General features: G+C 32.0%; 3 protein-coding genes across 9 annotated transcripts in view; 2 read left to right on the top strand and 1 right to left on the bottom strand.

The window, feature by feature from the left end:
- Window positions 1-17277: 17277 nt before the first annotated feature.
- Window positions 17278-18264, top strand: LOC100263413 (elongation of fatty acids protein 3-like). The gene has a single exon (XM_002275541.5). It carries the CDS (start codon window positions 17375-17377, stop codon window positions 18170-18172), a length of 798 nt encoding a protein of 265 aa, XP_002275577.1. The 5' UTR covers window positions 17278-17374; the 3' UTR covers window positions 18173-18264.
- Window positions 18265-19218: 954 nt separating this feature from the next.
- Window positions 19219-21372, top strand: LOC100253199 (pathogenesis-related thaumatin-like protein 3.5). Its single transcript, XM_002273235.5, has 3 exons — window positions 19219-20055; window positions 20188-20854; window positions 21021-21372. Exons 1-3 carry the CDS (start codon window positions 19995-19997, stop codon window positions 21160-21162), a joined length of 870 nt encoding a protein of 289 aa, XP_002273271.2. The 5' UTR covers window positions 19219-19994; the 3' UTR covers window positions 21163-21372.
- Window positions 21373-21820: 448 nt separating this feature from the next.
- The window catches only part of LOC100248070 (uncharacterized), a 37957-nt gene continuing 35776 nt past the window's right edge, over window positions 21821-24001 (bottom strand). For 4 of the 7 annotated variants that reach the window (XM_002273262.5, XM_010659491.3, XM_019223631.2 and 1 more), the window contains 2 exons: window positions 23148-23403; window positions 21821-22269 (listed from right to left, as the gene is read on the bottom strand). In XM_002273262.5, coding sequence (XP_002273298.2) covers window positions 21976-22269; window positions 23148-23403 — 550 coding nt within the window. In that variant the 3' untranslated portion in view covers window positions 21821-21975. The remainder of the gene's footprint in view (window positions 22270-23147; window positions 23404-24001) is intronic. The other 3 variants (XM_010659489.3, XR_002031294.2, XR_002031295.1) reach the window with 3 other exon arrangements.

The raw sequence follows: 24001 nt of genomic DNA, 5'->3' as shown, positions 1-24001 counted from the left end.
CCTTCTGCTCCGATCCTACTTAGCCAGATCTATCATGATTGGCTTTGGCCACCTGAAGTCAAACAGATCGCAGATTATCAAGAGGAGTTTCTCATATATGATACTGAAGGGGGTCAGTCTCGCTTGATTCTGCTGCTTCTGGCCATCCCGCCTCTTGTTAGCTTGCCTCGATTGGTTTGAGGGCTTAAAGCTTCCTGCTTGGTCGAACGATTGGTGACCAAGACCTATTAAGTAGCCGCCCAAACATTGGCCTCGAGCATGGAGTACTTGTTTGCTCATCTGAACAAGTCATCCATCATTGTTGGTGGCTTCTTTGCGAGAGACTCAAAGAATGGTGTGCCTAGACAAATTTTTTGCTGAAAGATTTGTAGGATGGTGTCCATGTGGTAAGACTCCACCTGGAGCACAGCTTGTTCAAACCGATTCATGAAGTCTCTGAGGAACTCGTTTTCTTGCATCTTGATGTTTTGTAGGGTGTTTATGTTCTGCTTATGGCGAGTTGAACATAAGTAGTGACCCACAAAGGCTTCCGATAAATCCCGAAAATTGTTCACGAAATTCTTCAGGACATGGTGGAACCAAGAGAGAGTCTGGTCGTGTAGGCTGATTGGAAAGACTTTGCACAGTAGTGTATCATTCCCTATATCAAGGGTCATAAGTTGCCTAAAGTGCATGATGTGATCAAACGGATCGCTTATTTCGTCGTATGTCATGAATTTTGGCACTATGAACCCCTGAGATGGTTCCTAATTAATAATATGAGGGTCGAACAACGTGGAGAGCAAGTCATCCAACCACCGACTAATAGAGTCGGGTGGAGCTCGATCAGTTGGCGCCCCTACTTGTCACTGTCTTAGTGGATGAGAAGGCCACTCCGACGTAATTGTTGTGGCTGAGAGATCTAAACGAGCCTCCAAGGTTTCTACCATGCTCGATTTTCCCTCTACGCCTAGCGTCTGAGGTTCCAATCGGGCTCGCATCGCATCTGATAGTCATGACCTTTTGTCACGCCTCTTCTTCATTGATAGTATGGTAGAGTCGATGCCTTTGTCCAGCTGTACTTGGAAAGCAGGCGAAAACTCCTCCTCAGATCGTGTTGTGTGATTGCTAGAATAGAATTCTGCGTTCCCAAGGAAAGATGTCTTATCAGTCCGTCTTGAGACTATTCACTGGCTTTGGGGTTTTTGACTTTGAGAGGAGCCCGCTGATGACATTTGGACATGCAACTCTTCATTCTTTTCTTTGAGTCGCCTAGTTTGGCGGAGCAGAGACTGCATATGTTGATCATTCTCTCGCTAGCGTCTTTCTATACTTTCACGCCAAGCAAAGTAACCTTTGCTCCCCATAATTGATGATTAGTTTCTGGAGGGTTTTGACATCCTTAGTAGTTTCCCACAAACGACGCCAATGTTGAAGCTAAGCTAATTGGAGTCAGGTCCATCTAGTTTCACTGAAGTCAAGCGAACTTCTTCCCTACTTCGTGTCTCTTGAAGAATCTGTCTAGTTGTACTGGATCCAGACGGGCTTCATTCCTGCACAAAAGGATGTCCTTACAAGTGGTTTGGGCACACCCCTCCAAAGCTTAAGTCGAACAAGAGTAGCTTTAACTATTTTTTGGGAAAGAGTGAGCATATGTGCATGCTCGTACCTTGTTCGTGCTTTTTGGAGGGTTTATATAGAGCTGATGACACTGCCACTATAATGTTGACTATGCACTCTAACCCTTTCTGTAATGATGATTGTTCTTAGGGCGGCTGGTAGGTGTTATCTACTAACGTGCCAAGATCTCGGACCGTGCCGTTGTCTGTCTATTTAGCCTGTCAACGTCTAAGATTATGTGCAGCAATTAATTGACATGGACTTGTGGGCTAAGTGGAGTATGATCGACCGCTCAGATGTCAGGCGTGAATAATCACGCGTGCAAGAGGTCTTTAAGACTTGACTAGACAGTCCTTCCCATTTGGGAGTCTAGGTTGTTGATTCCATCTGGCCCTGTGGAAGAAGGGAACCCTCTCATTTATGATGCTAAACGGAACTTATCTTGGCCTGGACGGAATGATCCTGGATAGGTTACATATTTATCCTAGATGGCTAAGGGGTCTTGCGCTTGATAGGGACACGTGGAGAGGGACGCCCCACAGCTGCCACTTTCTGAAAATAACCGCCACATTGCATGCATGCAAAGACTCCACGCACATCCACTTTGGAAGGCGGCATGTTTTGAGGATTTTCCACCATTAGTGAAGGAGGTTGAGTTAAAGCTTTTCTTGTCTTGGTTTTGATTCTTTTATTGATTTGAAAGTTAGTTCTCTTTTTATATATTAGTTTTGACTTTGAACTAGGTTGAAGATTAAAGTTTGTTATTTATTAGTTTTGATTTTAAATTAGAATGAAAGTTAAAGTTTTTTTTATTTATTAGTTTCTATTTTAAGTTAGGCTTAAAGTTTGAGTTTTTAATTATTTTAATTAGTTTTGATTTTGAATTAGGATTAAAAGTTAAAGTCTTTGTTTATTTTATTTTTTATGTATTAAGTTTGGATTAATTTTTTTAACTAGATTGAAAGTTAGAGTTTTTCTTATTAGTTTTGATTCATAAATATTGGATTGAAGGTTAGGTTACTTGTTAACTTTAATTCTTAATTGATACAATTTTAATTTTTTTTTTTTTTTTTTTAGAAATTTTAATAAGTTAGTCTAGTTGACCCAAAGTTGTTTTATTCACTTTTTAAGTATGTTAACTTTGATTCTTGTTTGGCTTATTTCAATTCGTGTGTTTTTCGAAGTTTTAGGTAATTAGTTTAATTGATCCTGTAATATAAAGTTAATGTTTTTTTAATTCTAAATTAGTTTAGTTTTAACCTATCTTTTAGTTTAAGTGTGTTTGCGGTTTTAATTCATGAATTTAAATAATCCTATTAGATGAAGTTTATATTTTTAATTCCAAATTAGTTTAGTTTTAATCTATCTTTTAGTTTAAATGTTTTAGTGTTTTGAATTCATTAGTTTAATTAATCCCATTAGATAAAGTTCACATTTGTAATTTTAATTTAGTTTAGTTTTAGTTTATTTGTTAGTTTAGATGTATTTGTGATTTTTAATTCAATAGTTTAATTAATCCTATTAGATAAAGCTCACGTTTATGATTTCGATTTAGTTTTATTTTAATTTGTTTAGATGTGTTTGTGATTTTAATCAATAGTTTAATTAATCCTATTAGATAAAGTTTATGTTTTTAATTCTGACTTAGTTTAGTTTTAATTTATTTTGTTTTAGTCTAGATGTGTTTGTGTGTTTTGTTGATCTTATGTTAGTTTTTTATTGTTATTCTCAATTTATGTGTTTCTTGAATCCCAGTTTTTAATTATTGATGGATATCTCGTTAGTTTATTTGATCTAAATATTAATAGGTCATTGCTTTGGTAGTTCTTTATCAAATTTAATCTTCAAAGGCCATCGAAAAATAGTGAAGATTGGCCTCAATTTTCTCCACTTTAATTTGCTTGGTTGTCAAAAAATTTACTTTGTGATTTTGTTTTCTTTTGTTTTGCTTGGTATTTTATTTCTTATGTGTTGTTTTCAAATTAATTTCTTTTATTTTAAAAGAAAATACTTTTCTCAACAGATCCCTTTGAAAATCTATTTTAAAAATTCATTTAGAATCCTTAGAATCAAAATTTACTTTTTTTAAAAAATATGTAACTATATCTCATTCAGTTTGCACCCTTTTGTTTTCAATAAAAATTTGGTTTTGAGTGAAACATGAATCCAAGCTTGTAGTCCCAAATAGATGAGAACCCATAGGCTAGATTTTTGTATATCAATTGGGAAATTGGTGGAACCCTTACATAAAATCATTTTTCAAAAAAAAAACCTTTTATTGTTAGCTTATTCGATTTGATCTATTTATGATGTTTCTAAAAAATTTCCACCTATTGTATGATATTATAGACATCTTGAATATGAATTTAGAACTTTGTTCAAGTTAAAAAGTAATTATGGAATGGAAGATATAAATGTGTCTTTGGGGGGGTTATGTTTTCACCCAGTTTTGGATACCCAAAATATTTTTATAAAAATAAATGACTAGATGACTTTGTAAATTTTATTTGATATTTTCTCCTAATTCTATACTTCTTGAAATTGATTTTAAACATATAAAATATTGAAAATAATTTTCCCAATTGAAATATGTAATTTTGTTTTTCTGTACTTATCTTGAATAAAAGGGTTGTTTGATTGTTTTTAAAATTGATATGTATATCTTCTAACCCTGTCTTTATTTTTATTGTAAAATAAACATTCTAAGCATATTGCTTGATTTTTTTATGATTTTTTAGCACTTCCATGTTAGTTTAAAAAATCAATTTATGCATGCTATTGAATTCTACCCTGGTTTGAACCTTTTGGGATGTTTTTGTAAACTAGAATCAATTGGAGCTTTATTAAATTGTTCGGCATTTTTTGTGATAATCTATACATATATAAGAGGTTCCCTAGAAATTTTTGTAATTAAATTCACTTTCTAGATATTTTTTATGATTTATTTTGCGAACCTTTTTATTCTAACTACATGCTGAAGTTCTTGTACAGTGCTTGCTTTATTATTTAATCTAGTGTTGTTTGGCATATTTTGACTTGGTTTTGGTTTTTATTCTCTAATGTGGACATAATGAGGATGTTGTTTGATTTTTTCCATGAAAAATAATGTTTTTAAATTTTTTTTTAAGGATTTTTCAAGTGAATGTAATTGTTCCTCCCCTTGCTACATGTTTTTGTTAGATACTAATTTAAATACTTACAGCTATCTTGAGCATTAGTTTAAATTTAAAAATGAGCTTGTATGCATGCCCTACGTGATAGTTGTTGTTTCTTTATATTCATACCATGTCATTTGAGTTGTATATATACCTTGTATGTTAGGGTTTATTGTCATAGTTATTTGTTATTACTTGTGAACTAACCCTTTCTATCTATATGCAAGCATATTTTAAATTGTACATGCTCGCAAGTACGCCTCTCACACCTTTTATTCCTTTAATTCTGTAATATGCAAACTTTGAATGTGGATATTTTGAAATATATTATTGTTTTGTATGTTTTGATTAGTGCTTGATTATTTGAATGAGATGAAATGGGCGTTGTATTATATTGTCAAACTAACTTTGATGTTTTCATGAAAGCACTTAGGATTGCAACTTAGGTATGCTCCTATCTTCCTTTTTCTTGTGATTAATTTCTTTGGCACATTTGTTACAATGAATAGCATGTTGTTTGCCCTTAGACTTGATCACCTTTGTTTTCTTTGGTATTCCTGATTTATTGATTATTTGTCATGCTTTCATCAACCTAGTCAGTAGAGACCTATTTTTTGGGCTTAGAGGGGTGCTACCTTTTTAAGGTATCTTCCCGATAGGTAACCTAATCCCTAGACCTAGACTCAGGTTTTTCAAAGATACGCTTTTCCAAAAGTTTAAGGAGTAATTTTCTTAGGGTTTTAGTTTCTTATTTTATTTTTCCTTTAAAAAAATAAGTGGTGACTCTAATTTTTCATAAAATACAATTTTTCAAAATCAAAAGAGAGTCTTACCATCGAGTGAGGACACACGTGAAAAATACGAGACCACATGAGTGTCCATTAGTGTTCCCATGCCTAAGGAATATTCCTCATATATAGTAATATTTACATTAAAAGGGGAAAAGTTTTAAGCATAAAACCATACACTTGTATACTCAATGAGGGTATCTATACCTTTAAAGAAATAACATGCAATTATAGTCCATAAGTGGACTAATATAAGGAAATATGAAAAGTTAAATAAAATTGATAAGATACATGCATTAAAATGAAACTTGACAAGTAATAACTACTTTAAATTTAAATATCTCAACATATCATTTTGCATCTTTATAAAGTGTAATAATACTGAATGCTCATCTATTCATTCATCATATTAATTTGGTTTTGTATTTCGTCAAAGGATATGCATCTACACTATACAATACTCTTCATTTGGAAGTCCTTATAAGGGATCCTACTTCCTTACTCTTGATTTTATATCTTCACACAATAATAATACTCAATGCTCATCCATTCACACACTAGAATTTGTTTTGGTCTCCGTCTAAGAATACACATCCATGCTCTACTATATTCTTTATTTAGAGTCTTCATAAGATGGTAAACAAGGATCTTAGCGCCGCACTCTTCATGAGTCTTCTTGGGTTATATTAGGGATCCCACTCCATATATCCTTCATGACCTCTTGCCATAAAACCGTGTCTTTGATTGAATTTGCCCTTAGTACTTATTTTCCATTTTCATTTTCACACATTATTTTACTTTTCTTTTCCTTAGTTAAAAAAATGATATGTTAATGCTTCTAAATGTCATTTAGGCATAGATTTCAACTATGTATTATGCACCACATATATTAACCATCATCACATAGAACTTTGCTAAAGAGATTATAAGCCTAACAACAACAACAACAATTAAAACCAACACCCAATATAAATTAATTATCACCACAATTAAATCTCAGGATGAGTGACATATCTATAAACATGTAATTTATCTCACGATTAACATTCATCAAAGTAAAAATTATTTCATTTGGATTCCTAAATGAAAATTCTCATATTTCTCTATATCATCTTCTTGAAAAGCATTCCAAATGATTATGAAATGAAAATCAATCATAATAACAAATATTTCACCCATTTAAGTGGAGGTTATTTGAGAGAAAATAAAAATTAGGTGCAAATAAAGTAAGAAAAATTGGTGAAACACCATCATTAGTGTTTAATCTAACTATAAAAAGTGAAAAAAAAGTTTTTAAAGTCCTATACATACCTCTATTAGCTAAATATAACTATCAACTCAAAATAGAACTTTATAGAAGTGTTACATTAATGTTAAAGATTAGTAATACTTGAAATTTAATCATGATATGTGGTTATGTTAGTGTGATATCATGTTTACTGGTGGTAAAATATATTAAGGAGCCTATCATGCCTCTATACATAGTTGAGTCAATAGATTTACCTTGTTTATCCTTCTCAAGCTTAATGGATGAGCTCATTGGAGTTCCCATTGCCTTTACATTCTCAATCTTGAATCTTTTGAAAAGATCTCTAATGTATTTGTCTTGGTTGATGAAGGTGTCTTCTTTTAGTTATTTGATTTGAAGTCCAAAGAAGTAGTTGAGCTTTCTTATCACGCTCACCTCAAATTCACCATGCATACACTTAACAAACTCTTCACAAAGTGAAACATTAATAGCACCGTATATAATATCATCAACATATATTTGAACAATAAGCATATCATTTTCTTCAGTTTTAATGAAAAGAGTTGTATCAATTATGCCCATTTTAAAATCATTATCTAGAAGAAATTTTCTTAACCTTTCATTCCATACTCTAGGTATTTGTTTCAATCCATAAAGTGTCTTTTTAAGTTTGAAATATGATTAGGGAAGTTAAAACTTGTAAAACCAGGTGGTTTGTTCATTGTTCACATAAACTTCTTCCATTATAAAATCATTTAAGAAAACACTTTTCACATATATTTGATATAAAATAAATCTTTAAAACATGCAAATGCTAGTAGCATCCTAATGGCTAGTAGTCTAGCTATGGAGGCAAAGGTTTCTTCATAATCTATGACTTTTTCTTAATTAAACCTTTGGGCTACTAACTTAGTTTTGTTCCTAACAATTATGTCATTTTCATCCATCTTATTTCTAAAACCCTTAGCACCAATAATAGTTTGATTAGTAAGTCTAGGTGTTAATTCTCATACTTCATTTCTTTCAAATTGATTAAATTCTTCTTACATGACAATCATCCAATTTTCATCAACTATAGCATTATTTATGTTCTTAGGTTCAATTTGAAAAATTAAAGCTAAATTATTACAAATATTTCTAATAGAAGATCTAGTCCTTAACCCACTAGATGGATTACCTAGGATTTGGTTTTCTGGGTGGCTCATGACAAACTTTTAATCCCTTAGAAAGTCTTGACTTGATTCACCTTTCGCCTGTTGAAGTGGGGGAAGTGTTAAAGGTGACCTTTCTTTCTTTGGATCAGCCTCATATTTTCTTATTGTCTTCCATCTTCAATTTACAATCTTCCCATGTAGTCCTCCAAACCTAAATTGTCACACCTCAAAACCCACTCTAAGGGCATGACGGTCATTTCACACCTCAAGCCCAAAGGCTTAAAGTGGAAATAACACAAACATTCGTATTGTAACTGGAAATTTACCAATTACCAAATTCCTATTCAGAGTAGTATGAAAAAATTCTAAAATCTCCAAGTATCAACTTTAAAAAAAAAAAAAACTAATACATTAACCAAAGTGTTATTGTCCAAATAACTCCAAACTCAAAATAATTCAAACGAGAATTAAGTTTTAACATCTAAACAATTTCCAAAATAAAGAGAGCTTAAACAAATATCCTAATAAAGCCAAATTTCCCTCCTAACGGTCACTCCTCGCCCAAATTGAGGTTACCTAAAAGATTATCAACAAAGGGGGATGAGCTCAAAGCCCAATAAAGAACATTAATACAGTTTCATGGATCTAACATTTTCAATCATGCTTGTAAATAGGAGATATAACATATACTTATTTTCATAAAAACTTTTGAGTTCAAAATACTAATACATTCAAACTTTTTAACAAAACTTTCTCATATCCATTTTAAAACAATTTCTCATCAAAACCAAATCGAATACATTCAAAATATCTTTACTCTGGTTATCGTATAACAAATGATGCCCAATTAGGTGGGACTTCACAATGAGTTACTAGTTTCAAATTTATCGCATTTAAGGTGAACAAAACCAAATGTCAACAATTATAACCCATTGACTAGGGTCATAAGGTCAACTATTATAACTCGTTGACTAGGGTCATAAGGTCAACAATTATAACCCATTGACTAGGGTCATATAATATCAACTACTATAACTCATTTATTAGGGCCGAATATGTAAAAAATTATAACTCATTAACTAAGGCCATAGAAATGTCAACAATTATATCATGTTGACTAGGGCCATAGGAACTAGAGTCAAACACTTTATTTCATTAATTCAAACTTGTAAAACAAAATATCATATCTCCAAAAATTTTCATTTTTCATAAACAAAGAAAATTTTCAAATATACTTTCCATACAAAACACATATTTGATCCATGAGTAAAGATAAAAATAACATTTTTACACATTTCAAAATATAATATAAAAAAAAAATTATTTTCTTTTATAAAAATCTGCATTAATTTCCCTTACCTTGAAGAAACGCTCAAAAACTTGAAGTATTTAGCTTGATGAATTTACTCATCACCTAACATAATATCATACACAATTATTTAAAGGTAAAAAATTGGCAATCCTAAAAATATTTTATTTAGTATTAAGGATCATAATTAATTTCTCATGCTAATATTATTACTACCCAATATTATTTTCAACTTACTAAACAATAATAAATTAATTTACTTAGTTTCCAAATTATTGTAAAATTCATTTTCTTTCCTAATCTTACCCTCCCTATTTATTTCTTTATATACTTAAATTAAATTAAAACCTATACAATAGACTATTATTATTATTATTATTGTTCTCATAATCCAACTGTCACTTAACCACAATTCCACCCCCACACCCCATTATATATATATATATATATATATATATATAGATATATTATTACTTTTAAAGACCAGCAACACCATTACTCCAAGCCACCAACTAACACCATTACTCCAAGCCACCAACTACACCCATTATTATTATTATTATAATAATAACACTTTTTTTTTCTTTTTTTGTTTCTTTCTTCCTAGATATCCACACGCATCCTTATTTTTTTTTCTTTTAAACCCTCTACTACACGACACACATCTACATTATTATTATTATTATTATTATTATTATTATTATTATTATTATTATTATTATTATTATTATTATTATTATTATTATTATTATTTTCTCTTCACAGAAAATCACGCTACTCTTATTTTATTTATTTATTTTTTTCTTAGATCCATTCATTTGAGTAATCAAAATCTATCGATCTCCATTGATAAATCAAACTATGTTCATAAATTTTTAATCTTTTTGACCTATAAATTAATTAAACGAACTCTAATTAAAATTGAAATATTCCAAAGAATATATAAAGTGTTCAAAACTAATTAACGAATATAAAATATTAATTTAAAGATTAAAAATCTTACCTGAAAAATTGATCTTCAAACCTTAAACCTCCAAATCTTGAGCCTTATGCTCTCTAATCTTTCTGATCTTTGTGTAAAAGGGTTTTTTGAATAGAGAATGTAAGAAAAATCTAATTTATATCTAGGGGTTTTAAATACAAAAAGACTTTTTTACCCTTATTAAATTACTTTAATTAATTAATAATTTATAAATTAAGATTTTACCCCTAAATTGGGTTTGGGGCATTACATAAATCATCAACACTAGATATTTCTTGAAGAGTATTATTAGATTCATAAAAATAACATAGATGGACTCCTCTACTACCATGGTTTTTTTTGTTAAAAACTCTAAAAGCTTTACTTGAAAGTAAGTCACCAAGGAAAATTCTAACATTGGATTTTGCGTTAAATTTCCAAGGTTATCTTTGGTGCTTAAAATAAAACATTTGAAACCAAAGACTTTGAAATAGTCAATATTAGGTTTCTTGTTTTTTGAAAACTTATAAGGAGTTTTCTTGAGGATGGGCCTTAACAAAACTATATTTAAAACATATCAAGAAGTGTTAATCGTTTCAGCCCAAAAATATTTTTGTCGATCATTTTCATTTAGCATGGTTCTTGTCATTTCTTGTAGATTTCTATTTTTCCTTTCAACTACCCATTTTGTTGAAGAGTTTTAGGAGTTGAAAAGTTATGGTCAATTCCATGCTCATTGTAATAAATTCAAAATCAATGTTTTCAAATTCTCTCCTATGATCACTTCTTATACAAGTGATTGAAAAATCTTTTTCATTTTGAACCTTTTTACAAAACTTTGAAAATGCCTAAAATTCAAACATGACACATGTGTACCTAGAGAAATCATCCACAGTAACATAGACATAATATTTTTCACCAAGACTTGGTGTCCTAGAGGGACCCAAAAAGACTCATATACAATAATTTTAAAGGTCCTGATGTGGAAATGAAATTTTTGTTTTTAAAAGTTTTTTATGTGTTTTTCCACTTGACATGCTTCACAAACTTTGTCTTTCTGGAAATTAATTTTGAAAATGTCTCTAACAAGTTCATTTTTGTTGAGGTGTGAGATGATGTCCATATTAGTATATCTCAACCTCCTATGCCACAACAAATTTTGATCATGCATACTTGAAAAACATTTATCATGGTTATCATATTTTTTAATATCAATTGTATAAACATTTTCACTTCTATGGCTCATGAAGATGGCTTTGTCATTTTGAATGTCTTTGATGATGCAATGAAATACTTCAAAAATCACTTTAAAACCTTTGTCACATAGTTAACTAATACTTAAGAGGTTATGCTTTAAACCATCAACTATTAACACATTTTTAATAAGAGAAGAAGTGTTTGTCTTCTTTAGCCCAATGATCCTTTCTTTAGCGTTGTCTCCAAATGTCACAAAGTCACCCTTCTTCTTAATGAGAAATGCAAACATAGACTCATCTTTAATCATGTTTTTTTAGCATTCACTATCTAAGAACCATTTGTCCTTTTTTAAGCCTTACAAGTATAACTTAAATAGATTTAGGTACCCATATCTTTTTAGGTTGTTGGGGGTTAGTAACATTTTATTTTTCAACCTAAATTTTCTTAATTTTTTAAGTAGAAACCTTTTGAGAATCATTTTTAAGAGGGTAAGTACTACTAATGTGTCCCTCCTCTTCCACTAAAGTTGCAAATGGTGGAAAGACTTGGACTAGTTGATTCTTTCATAAAGTAATTTTCGAAATACTTTTGATTCTTAGAAGATTTATGCCCTAACCCTTATTTTATCAAAAATTTATTTTTAGCTAGCAAGTATCATATCAAAAGACTTTTGACCCAAGAGAAAATAAAGAGTGAAGAGGTTAACCATTCATTATTCTTTTTCAAAATGTCATTCTCTTTTTCAAAAGAAGTTTTGGCATTTTCAACATTTGAAAACTTTTCTTGCACCTTTTCAAGTTCTTTTTCAGGTTTTTGAATTTTCTTTTTGAGAGACATTTTTTTTTTCAAACCAAGATTTTCAAGGTCTTCATACAAATCCTCAAAGGCATGCATCTTGTAAATTATCAAAGCTAATGTTTGAATTTACCTCATTAAGTTCATCAATGGCCATAAAGCACATGTTGCCACTTTCTTCTCCTTTTCTTTTTCGAATAAGTCTTCTTGACTATCACTTCATGTGGCTACCATAGCCTTATTCTTTCCTTTCTTTGCTTTACTCTTATAGAGAGGGCAATCATATTTGATGTGTCTCGGTTTCTTGCACTTGTAGCATATTATATCATTCTTCTCTTTGTCCACATTTAATGAAGCTTCCTTCTTTTGAGATTCCTTTCTTGAGGTGAATCTCCTTCCTTTAAATTTCTCACCCTTCATAAATTTCTTGAACTTTCTTATGATAAGGGCTAAGTCTCCATCTTCTTCATTTTCATTTATTTCTTCTTCAACTTCCTCCTTATCATTTGTTGAGACTTTGAGAGCTATGCTTTTCTTCTTCTTATCTTCAACATCTTGATGACTTGTCATGGTAATTTCTTGTGTCATCAATGATCCAATTAACTCCTCCAATGGTAGCTTGGTTAAGTCCTTGGCTTCTTGAATTGTAATGACCTTTATTTCCCATTTCTTTGGAAAGGACCTTAAGATCTTCATCACTTTCTCTTATTTTTTGTAGGTCTTTCCCAAGGCTTAAGACCAATGATAATGTCAATGAACCTAGTAAACATCTTAACAATAAGTTCATTATCTTTCATAGCAAACAATTCATAGCCATGAACAAGTTTATTTATCTTTGATTCTTTTACTTGATTAGTTCCCTCATGAGTTACTTCAAGTAATCTCCAAATTTCATTGGCCAATTTACATCAACAAACATGATTATATTCATTCATGTCAATAGCACATTGCAAAAAGCAAATGGTTGTAGCATTTAATTAAACATTTCTTCTATCATGTTCATTATATTCTTGCTTATTTTTTGGAACCATCACTCCATTTACAAGTTTTGAAGGAATAGTGAGACCTTATTCAATAACATCCTAAAGGTTAAGATCAATAGATTGTAAAAAATGAGTTATTTTAGTTTTCCAATAGGGATAATCAGTTCTCATAAAGAATGGGGGTTGGTTAGTTACAAAACCTTTCAAATGGTGTGAGCTTAATGGATTAGTCATATCTTCTTCAATTCTTAAATCTTTAGAAAAAGGTCTAGCTTTGATACCAATTGTGAAACAGAGACCAATTTAATTAAGCGAAACCACTCAAATGGGGAAAGGGGGGAGGGGGAGTTGAATTGGGTTTTAAAACTTTTTCAAAAATACCCTTAATCCATAAATAAAAATGCAATAAATTTAAAGAGATAAGAGTAAGAGAGATTACAAGCATGGGTTTATAGTGGTCCGATCCTACCTACGTCATCTCTCCTCAAGCTCCTTTTGAGTAAGGGTTCCACTAATGTGAAGCTTTCAACCAAGCTTCCAAGTTCTTACAATTGGATTCACCGACTCTTATAGGTGTTCCAAGTAACTCATCAAGTTTGTTCCCAACTTGAAGCTCTAGGACTTAACATTAATTCAATAAATGAGGCTTTAAGATCACTTAATCCTAACACAATTAATGAATAAATGCAAAGAAATTAGGAAAAACACAAGGGTGAGGTAAGAATGATTTGCAAGTGTGAGTTTAATGCACCAAAGAGAGAATGAGGGCTTTGAATGAGAGAAATAGGTAGGTAAGAAGCTTAATGCAGGTGTTCTCTTATCAACAACTAAATAACAACCCTCTATTTATAGGTTTCCAACCTTGGACACCAAAAATTGTACCAACTAGCCTTTCCCGATCAAGCTCCAATAGACCAGTTGACTAGTTGTTATGTAATTAATGCATGGCGTTAGGGGTTCGATCGGACCTCAATCAGGAAGGGGTTACCTTCAACTAAGAAAGGGTTTCCCTTTATTGGGAGCCCTTATAAAAGAAATAGAAGGAAATGTACACCCTTGATCGGTCCTCAACTAGGAAAAGGCAACCAATTCGATCAATTCCCAACCATTTGAGTCGATTCAGTTCTACCCTCAATCAATTGGACTTTTTCAGCTTTGAAAACAATCTTTTTCACTCCAATTTTCCTTTAACACTTAGGCAAGGTCTTTAGGTACCTTAGTCAAGTTTAAGTGATTTTGCCTAAGGTTTCTTAAACATATACTTGAGTTTGAATAAAATTAATTCAAAACTTAACTCGGTTATCAAAATGATGCATGAATAAAATAAAATTCCTAAGAGCACCCAAATATTCACCTTACATTAAGTTTCTAAGCTTGAATAGCCTTCATGCACCCTTGATATTACTTTCATTAGATCCTTTGATGATTAACCTGATTTCTCATTTGACTTTCTCGATTAGTACCTGAAACTTATCTCGATTTTAACTCTTAGCATACTAACCATGATTTTTTATCATCAAAACTCACTTAGGAGAACCCTAAGGCTAATAGTTAGTAATAATTGTAAGATAAAAGAAAATTTAAATAATACTTCAAAGTGGAAAAAAAACTCGTATATATCAAAAGTGACCTTTTGCCCTTTTTTCATGGAAAAAATCAACTTTTGCTATGAATTTGCTTTGTTGAGTAATATGCTACCACAAATTTATGCCAATAATTTTGCCTTTTAGCTACAAACTTTATTTTTTATTGTTAAAAATAATTGCTCATGAACTTATAGCAACAAACTTACCACAAATAAATTTTCGTGGAAAAAACTTTTTTACTACAATATACTCTTTTTTAATTACAAATTAATTTATGAAAAAAAACTCATATTTTATGTCATGTCTATAATTAATATGCTGCTCTATTTAAATCTAGATAAAAATATAAACCTTGCCCAAGAAATTCTATTTTTCATAAAAAGATTGTATAATATGAAATATTACGTCCAAATAGTAGGCTTATGTTACTCTTGATTGTGAATCTTTCTTATACATGGGTTTTATAAATAAAAAAAAATATATTTAAGAATATATAGCATTTTTTTTTTTTTAACTTAAATCATGAAGAGAAAGCATATAACAATTTTTTATTTACACCTTGAGGGGTTACAACTTATAATTATATTATTACATATGGGTTCATTCTTGTTAAATTATATGAAGCAATATAACTATAATTGAAATACTTATAAGTTTTTCGATTTGACTAGTTGAGTTGCTTCTTTAATAAATTCAAAGGCATGACATGCAATTTTTTTTAATGGTTTTCCCCCCCAAAAACAAGGATATTTATTTATTGAGTCTCATTTGAAAAAACCCTTGCACCATCTTTGGTTCCAAAAAAATATTAAATAAAGAAAAAAATATTGTGAAAAAATATGTTTTTTCATATTTGATTTTATTATGAAAAATATTAAAAGAATTCAAATATAATTAAAATTAGTTAAAAACTCAAGCATTTTCAAATTATTTTATTTTTATATCCAATAGTTAAAATACATGAAATGATTTGAAGTAGCATATAAATATAATTTATTAATTAATAGTTAGAATGTGCAAAATCATTTGAAGTAATATATAAAAATAATTTATTAACTTTAATTCTTCTTCTTTTTTCTATCTATTTTTCCTCCTTATTTTCTTTCCTTTGCATTTTCCCTTAAATTTTCCAAAAAACCAAACATAATCTCAAGAATTAATAAAAATATATCATTAGAAACTTTAAGAAAGAGGGTTTGATTCTAGCAAGGTTCTTCTCCATAAGTGAACAATACTAGTGGGATTTTTCAAGTTGTTAGCTATGACTCATTTCAAACATGCATATGAAAACATAGTTGACAAATGAAAATGAATAGGATATACAATTGATCCAATATCAAGTTTTTGGGCACCATGGACGAACATATGAGATTAACTTAGTGTCATGTTGCTTTGAAGATTTGAAGATGATTTCTAATAACATATTGAATGGAATAATATAATACAAAATCGAGCTTCTTGAATTTGATAAAAGATTTTATGTGATTGTCATTGATAAGTGGAAAATATTTTGCACTAATATAATAACTAAAATCCTATTTAGTAACTATTCTTAAAAATGGTTTTCGTTTTCTATTCTTGTTAGAACATAATCAGAACTATTTGACAAACTTTTGATAAAAATAGTTCTTCCATAATTTATTTTGAAAATTAATAGCTTATTTTTTAAAACAAAATTTAGATTTTTTTTTTAGTTATTTTTTGTTAAGTGTTTTGAGCCACAATTAAAAAATAAATAAATAAAATATTTTGAAAACTCTTACATCATACATAAGTGTACAATGTCTTCATTGAGAATGAGTTGAGAAAAAAAATCATATTGGAGTTCTCAAGCAAAATTTTATTCCTAAAACTTGAAAACACAATTTGATTACATTTTACTAAAATCGTGCTTTCAAGAAACGATTTCAATAGAAAAATATTGAAGATTTTATTAAGATACATTCAAATCGAAAAATAATAATACATAGCTTTGATAAAGATGGGAAAAGCAATAAAAATAAAAATAAAACATGAAAAGGAAATAAATTCATTTACATAAAAAATATAATATAAAAAAAAGGTAGATATAAGCAAAAAAAAAATGAAGTGAAGTCTTCAAAACATGACTTCAAAATAATATAATTGTGTCTTTAAAACACGACTTCACAATGATGCATGAAATTATGTCTTCAAGACACGTTTAAAAACAAGTTGTAATATGACGCATTTATGAAGCTTATGTGACATAAAGTATTATAATTTTATCAATAATTTTAAAACCATTACTTTTCAAAAATGATTTTTTTTTAATTTACTATAAATTTGTCAAAAATCCTTGATTTCCATGGTAAAGACCAACCCTTTATCATAGATTGAAAAATGGAATTAAAGGGCCTCAATAAAGGGTTCTCTTGGGCTTAAGAATGGTTCACCCCATACTCTCCCCGATTTGTTTTGGGCTTAAAAATGGTCCAGCCCATACTCTCCCCAAAATGGCAAAAACAAATGAAGTTAATACCTTCAACCCCCCTCTCCATTTCGAGACTGCTGCTACCTCTCAAACCTCATCCATCCACCACTGCCCCTCTTCCCCACGGAGGCGCGCGCTCCCACGCGATGGACAGCCTCCACCATTACCTCGTTGACCACCCAACGCTGGCCAACTTCGAGTGGAAACAAGGCCACACTTGGGGCGCCTCCACCCAATTCCTGACCCTCACCATCTTCTGCTATCTCACCCTCACTTACCTTCTCTCCCACTCCCAAATCCCCACCCTCCACCCCCTCCTCCTCCGCCCCATCTCCGCCGCCCACAACCTCCTCCTCCTCCTCCTTTCCCTTGCGATGGTCGTCGGATGCTCCCTCTCCGCAGCCTCCCAAACCCCCGATACCCGTTGGATCTTCTGCTTCCCACCCGACACCCCTCCCTCCGGGCCCACCTTCTTCTGGGCCTACGTCTTCTACCTCTCGAAAATCGTTGAATTTATTGACACCTTCTTGATCATCCTTAGTGGGAGCATCAAACGGCTGTCCTTCCTCCACGTCTACCACCACACCGTCGTCCTCATCATGTGCTATATATGGCTCCACACCTCGCAGTCTCTGATGCCGGTGGCGCTCGTCACCAATGCGAGCGTCCACGTGCTAATGTACACCTACTACTTATCCTGCACACTAGGGTGGCGTCCACGGTGGAAGCGCGTGGTGACAGACGTTCAGATTGTGCAGTTCATGTTCAGTTTTGCTGTTTCGGGTTTGATGCTGTACTACCATTTTAGTGGAATAGGGTGCTCTGGGATCTGGGGTTGGTGCTTTAATGCGGTTTTCAACGCTTCTCTTTTGGGTCTCTTTCTTGACTTTCATTTCAGGAACTATGCCCGGAGGAAGAAGGAGGAGAAAGCTAAAGGGTCTTGATTTTGTAGTTTTTGTTGGAATTTGTTTATTGTCTGGGCATCAGACGGTAGTGATTGGCCAGGAGAAGGCTAAAGGGTCCTGATTTTGTCCAAGTTTTTTATTCCTTTTAATCTCTATTTAACGTAAGAATCACATTCCTTGAGAAAATAAATAAATAAATAAATATATATATATATATATATATATATATATATATATATATATATATATATATGTAGGGACTAAATTGAAAAAGGATAAAAGTATAAATAAAATTTAGGGAATAAATAGATGACACAAGCTAGTCCGAGTTAAGTACATTTTTTCAATGCCCATTGAAAATATATCATTAATCAAAATAATATCATATATATAACTCGGGTTTCATTATCTCATATCCAAATTTCATTTATTTATATACCACATACGAAATTTTATTATTTCATATCTTGGTTTCATCTCATTGTATCTTGGTCTTATTTGTTAATAATTCTTTATCTTTTTTCTTATATTTTAATCTCATTTCTTTATACTTTAATCTTGAATATTTTTTATGGTATGTTTTCAATGGTCTAGATTCCAAATTCAATAGGTACCTTACTTTTTTCCCACCGATCATGGTAGTATGTTGAAGATATATTACCTTTGTAACTAAATTTATTAGTGCATTAGGTATTTTAGATTAATTTACACTTTTGTTTCATTCATCCCCTAGAACTTTCCATACTTTCCTATGATTTACACTAGAATCAACTCGAATTAAACGGGCAAGTATTAATGAATTACTTGAGAACACATGAAAATAGAGACTAAAAGAGATATGGAAGCAAATTTAAATTGAAATTTTTTTAAAAGAAAATATTTAAGCCTTTTTTTTAATTTAAAAAACAATTTTTTCCAATTTCAATTTTTTTTTTCAAAATTTTATAATTTTTCTAAATTGATTTTAGGTAAAATATAATTTTTAAATCAAGTCAAAATTCACTAAGATTTTTCCAATTCTCTCGGGAGCTCATATGCTTAAGCTTTATATTATTATTTTCTATGCTTAACCCATAACTCTCAAAGGTGTTCACTTTTATTTTTTAGTTCTTAACAAAGATTCACATTCCCTCAAATTTAGTGGATCATATTGTTGCGATCTTTGTCCCCATGATTTTTAACCTTCATAAAGTTGAGAAAGACTTCATAAGTGATTTTCCACATAAATCAATTATGTCTCCATACGACTGAAATTCTTGTGTAGATCGATAAATCTAAATATAATTAAAATAAGTCATAAAAACTTAAAATTGGTAAACTTTAGACTAAAATGAAGAGGATAGGTAGTTGTATGACAGAACAGATCTTAAACTTTCATTATGTTAAAATTATTTTGAAAATATGGCACCTACAATTTTGAAAAATCAAATCTAAATGGTTACCATAGTGGCCACATTTGAGAGCAAGTGAACCAAATTACCTCATACCTGGATCAACTTAACCAAACCAACTCTCTGGTATAACCAAGCTACCTCTTAAGAGTAGCATATCAGGGGGCTCCAGGGCATGATACAGCTATGGTGAGCTAAAAGAGCACAATCAGGGGCAACTGAAGTGGGTAAAGAGGAGGGGGGACAGAAAAGCTAGAGCTGCTAATAAACTAAGAAGGGTATGGGAATCATTTGCAAATGCAAGTAAGGAAGCTTAAAAAGCCTTTTATAGTGTAAGTTCAGGCCACCACTGCTTCTGGATTCACTCACTCCTGCACGTATTCTTCCCCACTCTCCTCATATATGTGTACACACAATAATACTCTTCTAAACACCTATGCTCCCATCTCCCTTCTTCTTCACACACAGAGATGGCTTGTCATTTTGATCTCCTCACCTCTCTTTTCCTCATTGCCATTTTTATTCTATTAGGTACCATTTTCTCTTTCTCCTCTCCTGTTTCTTAACTGGTTGTCATGTTGAAATGTCTTGTTTTTATCCATTTTCCATGGTTTTTGTTTTTCCTTTACTAACCGTCCCATATCTCATGCTTTGTATATGTAGGAGGAAAATTGTGTGAAAGTGCAACCACCTTCACCATTGTGAATGACTGCAATGAGACAGTATGGCCTGGAATAATAACACCTGGTCTCAACTTCCATGGTGGTGGTTTTGCACTCAAACCAGGCCAATCAGCCATTTTCACTGCTGCCGATGTGTGGGGTGGCCGGATATGGGGCCGAACAGGTTGCAGCTTTGACAAGAATGGCAGTGGAAAATGCCAAACTGGTGCCTGTGGCACTACCCTCAACTGTACAAGCCCTGGAAAACCTCCTGCTTCAATTGCTGAGTTCAACCTTGGTGATATTGACTACTACGATGTCAGCCTTGTTGATGGATTCAACCTGCCCATTACAATCACCCCCATGAAAGGTACCGTAAACTGCAGCGTTGCTGGTTGTGATGCAGACTTGAGGCAAAAATGCCCAAGCGAGCTAGCCCTTAAAACAGATGGGAAGATCATAGCTTGTAAAAGCGCATGCGAAGCATTCAACACTGATCAGTACTGTTGTCGAGGTGCGTATGGAAATCCTATATCATGTGTTGCTACAAACTATTCCAGGAGTTTCAAACAGGCCTGCCCTGTGGCATATAGCTATGCATTCGATGATCCTACGAGTATTCTCACCTGCAATGCCCCAGAATACATTGTAACTTTCTGCCCATCAAGGTAAGAGCACACTAAGAATGAAATTTTCATGGTCAATAACAGAATTTAACACGCATACAACTTCACAAACTTAAGATGAAAATCAAGACAGTTCAAACAAAGTCTTTCATAATGTTGCTTATTATCCAGGGCTTTACTTACTACTAATCAATGGTGTTGAATTCAGGAACCAAACAGCGTGCTCATATCATGACAAGAAACTGAACTGCAATGCATCAAAGGGCTCAAAAGAACTCTCTCATACATGGTGGTGGCTCCTGATACTGCCATTGGCCTCAATGATTAATTTAGGGCTTCCAATTAGATAAAATCTGGTACAGTGTCGATAATTTTTTGGATCAACCAACTATTGTTGTTGTTGGGACTATTATCTCTATTTACATAGTGTATTTTTTTGTTTGATGTTCCAATTCTCTTCCAAATGTTTACTATAGAACTTGTACAAAGATGCCCCAACGAATATTACCCCTGTTTTCAAAGTTTTCTAATGTAGTTCGGGTGTGTCTTCTTTAATCAAACAACTCCCTCTGCAAGTAATGGATGATGGGCATCAAGCCATACCCAAATTAAGTTCTTACATTCTCTAGGAATAGAATCCAAAGTAATCTTTGTACGTATCATGCAAGCATAAAGAAGATTTTAGAATCAGATGAGATGATGCAATCATACACAAAAGAAGGAAATATATGCATGATCCAAGAATTGAGTCAAAGCAGCTAACTAAAATGAAGATGGAAAGAGACGTTCTCAAAGGTTTTACCTGGATTTGGTGATTACATAATGTCCTGCTTTCAGAAAAGACCCCAGCACCATTTTCTCAGCTGAATTCCTGAGTGATTCAAGCATCTTGCAATAATAAAGGTCTGCAGTATTAAGTTGTAACTTCTCCAGTTTGCTCTCTCCATAAAATGCATGCTCTTAATGCGTTTTATGACCATGAGATTCAGAACCAAAAATTTCTAATTATTAGCTTACGAAAATAATAAAGAAAATGTCAATTTATATACATTTTAAAAAATAATCAGCAGGAAAAGTTTGGCTAAATTTTGCTTTTTCTTTAACTGGGAAGTGCTGGCCATTTTGTTACACAACTCCACCCTGAAAAATGTACATGTAACAAATTATCTAGACTTAATATTGTTTTGAGTTCTTTCTGATTTTTTGTTATTAATTTCTTTCCTTTGATCCACTGACCAAGAGTCATCACTCTCAAACGGTATTACAGCAACCGGCGCTGCAGGCACAGTATCCCAACGCTCCTTCAAAAATCTGATGAACCTCATAGCCATTTCTCTACGAAACTCAAGCTCTCGTGTGAAAAGATCAAGGATAACAAAACCAAGAACATAGTTAAAAGGAATGACAAGGAGAATGGTTGCAGAACCTAACAGCACCAAGGCAACCTCTGTTGTTACCTGAAGATTTCAAATCAATCAGTTACTGTCTGAGTGAAAAAGAAAGAGAAAAACAAGATAACACTAAACTTTAAAGCACAAAAGTGGAAAAAAATTCACATTCTCTCTCTCAGCATGGTAACCACATGCACATGTGCTTAAGTGAATTACTGTGATCATTCGCGTGTGACATAGATATAATTTAGGTAACAAAATTGTTAAAATACTTGTGTAAGATTCCTAAATAGTCAGATATTTGCCAATTTATAGCATGGTTGAGAAAGGTACCAAAAAATTTTCTTTTCACTGCAGCAAATAACACACCCCAGCAATATGCCAAGAGAATATCACTTGCCCGATTAACTTTTCGGAGACCCAATCAGCAGACCACAAGGCCAGCAGTGAAGAACAGAATCAAAGAACTATTTATTTATTTCATTCAGCTGCTTTTTGTGAAAATAAATTTAAAAGAAATCAAATAAATAAAATTAGAAAAAAACTCAATTGTAAACCCAGATTTCTACACTACAACTCTATTTTTTGAAGTCACTAGTCAGGTATCTAAAATGAATTCCCATTCTTAGAAATTTCAGACATCATAATTTTCATATAGTTTTTTAAGTATGCATGGCACAAACAGTTTATTTACCACAGCTATGTTATTGCATATACTTTTTCCTCCAAGATGATGTTTGATCAAATAAGATAAATTTGGAAAAACATATCCTGCCAATTGTCAACCACCCACAGACTAAATGCACCCACATAATAATAAAAGAAAAAATGACATTTAACAGGTTCAAGAATTTTCATAAGAACAAAGAATAATTGTACACATATAGTAACTTTTAGAAGTGTAACATTCAGAAGAATAATTGTACAGTGTCATGACGACATACCTGGGGCTGACCTGAAAGAATAATTGTACGTATTTTTAGAAGTGTAACATTCAGATTCTGTAGATAGTTTTCAACATCACGCATGGCTTCTTTTACAGCTATGATCTTTTGAATTGTATTTGAAGGTGGCTGATCACGTATAGTAACTTTTCCAAAAGATCTTCCCAGACGACCTTGCTCCTTGAGGCCCTTTAGTAACAACATGCCAAATGCCACGATCATCAATGTCATGGGAAATACATATGGCAGCAAGTTTCTGACAAAACAATCAGTACATTTCAGCTTAGATTTAGTGTGTAAAAATATGAAGCATTTTGAATGCCTTCAAAAAACTAATAAAGCAAAGTTCCTGCTTAACACTATAAATTGTATTCTCCATCTCTTTAAAAGGCATATCTTTGGTTAAAGGGTTATATAAAAACAACTTCTAGATCGCATCCTAAGCCACATTCTATTAAATCTTCTCTTGAACTAGGAACATTTACAGAAGAATGAAAAACATGAGACTGAAATAAGAAACATTTGTAACTTATCAGATTCTAGAAGATGGGACAAATATTCGGAAATTGGATTTGTCTCTCAATAACAGAAAAAACTGATAATAACCAGCATTTACCTAAATAAACATGTTCTAAGCACAAAATGTCCCTATGAAGGGCAATGTATCACAGTAGTTTAGAAAAGGGAAGGCATCTGCAGATTCTTACATCACATCAGAGTGCCTGCATAAAAAGTTAAGTTTTTTAATGAAAGGACTAAGAAATTCCTGGGTTGCCGCTGTGTTTCACTTTGTCAAAATAGATAAATAATGAGTATTTTTAAAGAGAGATAAAGTTCTCTTTTTGAATTGAAGG

This window comes from Vitis vinifera, chromosome 12, assembly GCF_030704535.1.
Source record: "Vitis vinifera cultivar Pinot Noir 40024 chromosome 12, ASM3070453v1".
Classification (NCBI taxonomy): Eukaryota; Viridiplantae; Streptophyta; class Magnoliopsida; order Vitales; family Vitaceae; genus Vitis; species Vitis vinifera.
This window is presented reverse-complemented; position numbering and strand designations above follow the sequence as displayed.

Coding starts and splice junctions, on each gene's coding strand:
- LOC100263413 (XM_002275541.5), top strand. CDS start 17,375: ATGGACAGCCTCCACCATTACCTCGTTGACCACCCAACGCTGGCCAAC.
- LOC100253199 (XM_002273235.5), top strand. CDS start 19,995: ATGGCTTGTCATTTTGATCTCCTCACCTCTCTTTTCCTCATTGCCATT. Junction 20,056..20,187: donor TGCCATTTTTATTCTATTAG/GTACCATTTTCT, acceptor TTGTATATGTAG/GAGGAAAATTGTGTGAAAGT. Junction 20,855..21,020: donor GTAACTTTCTGCCCATCAAG/GTAAGAGCACAC, acceptor TGTTGAATTCAG/GAACCAAACAGCGTGCTCAT.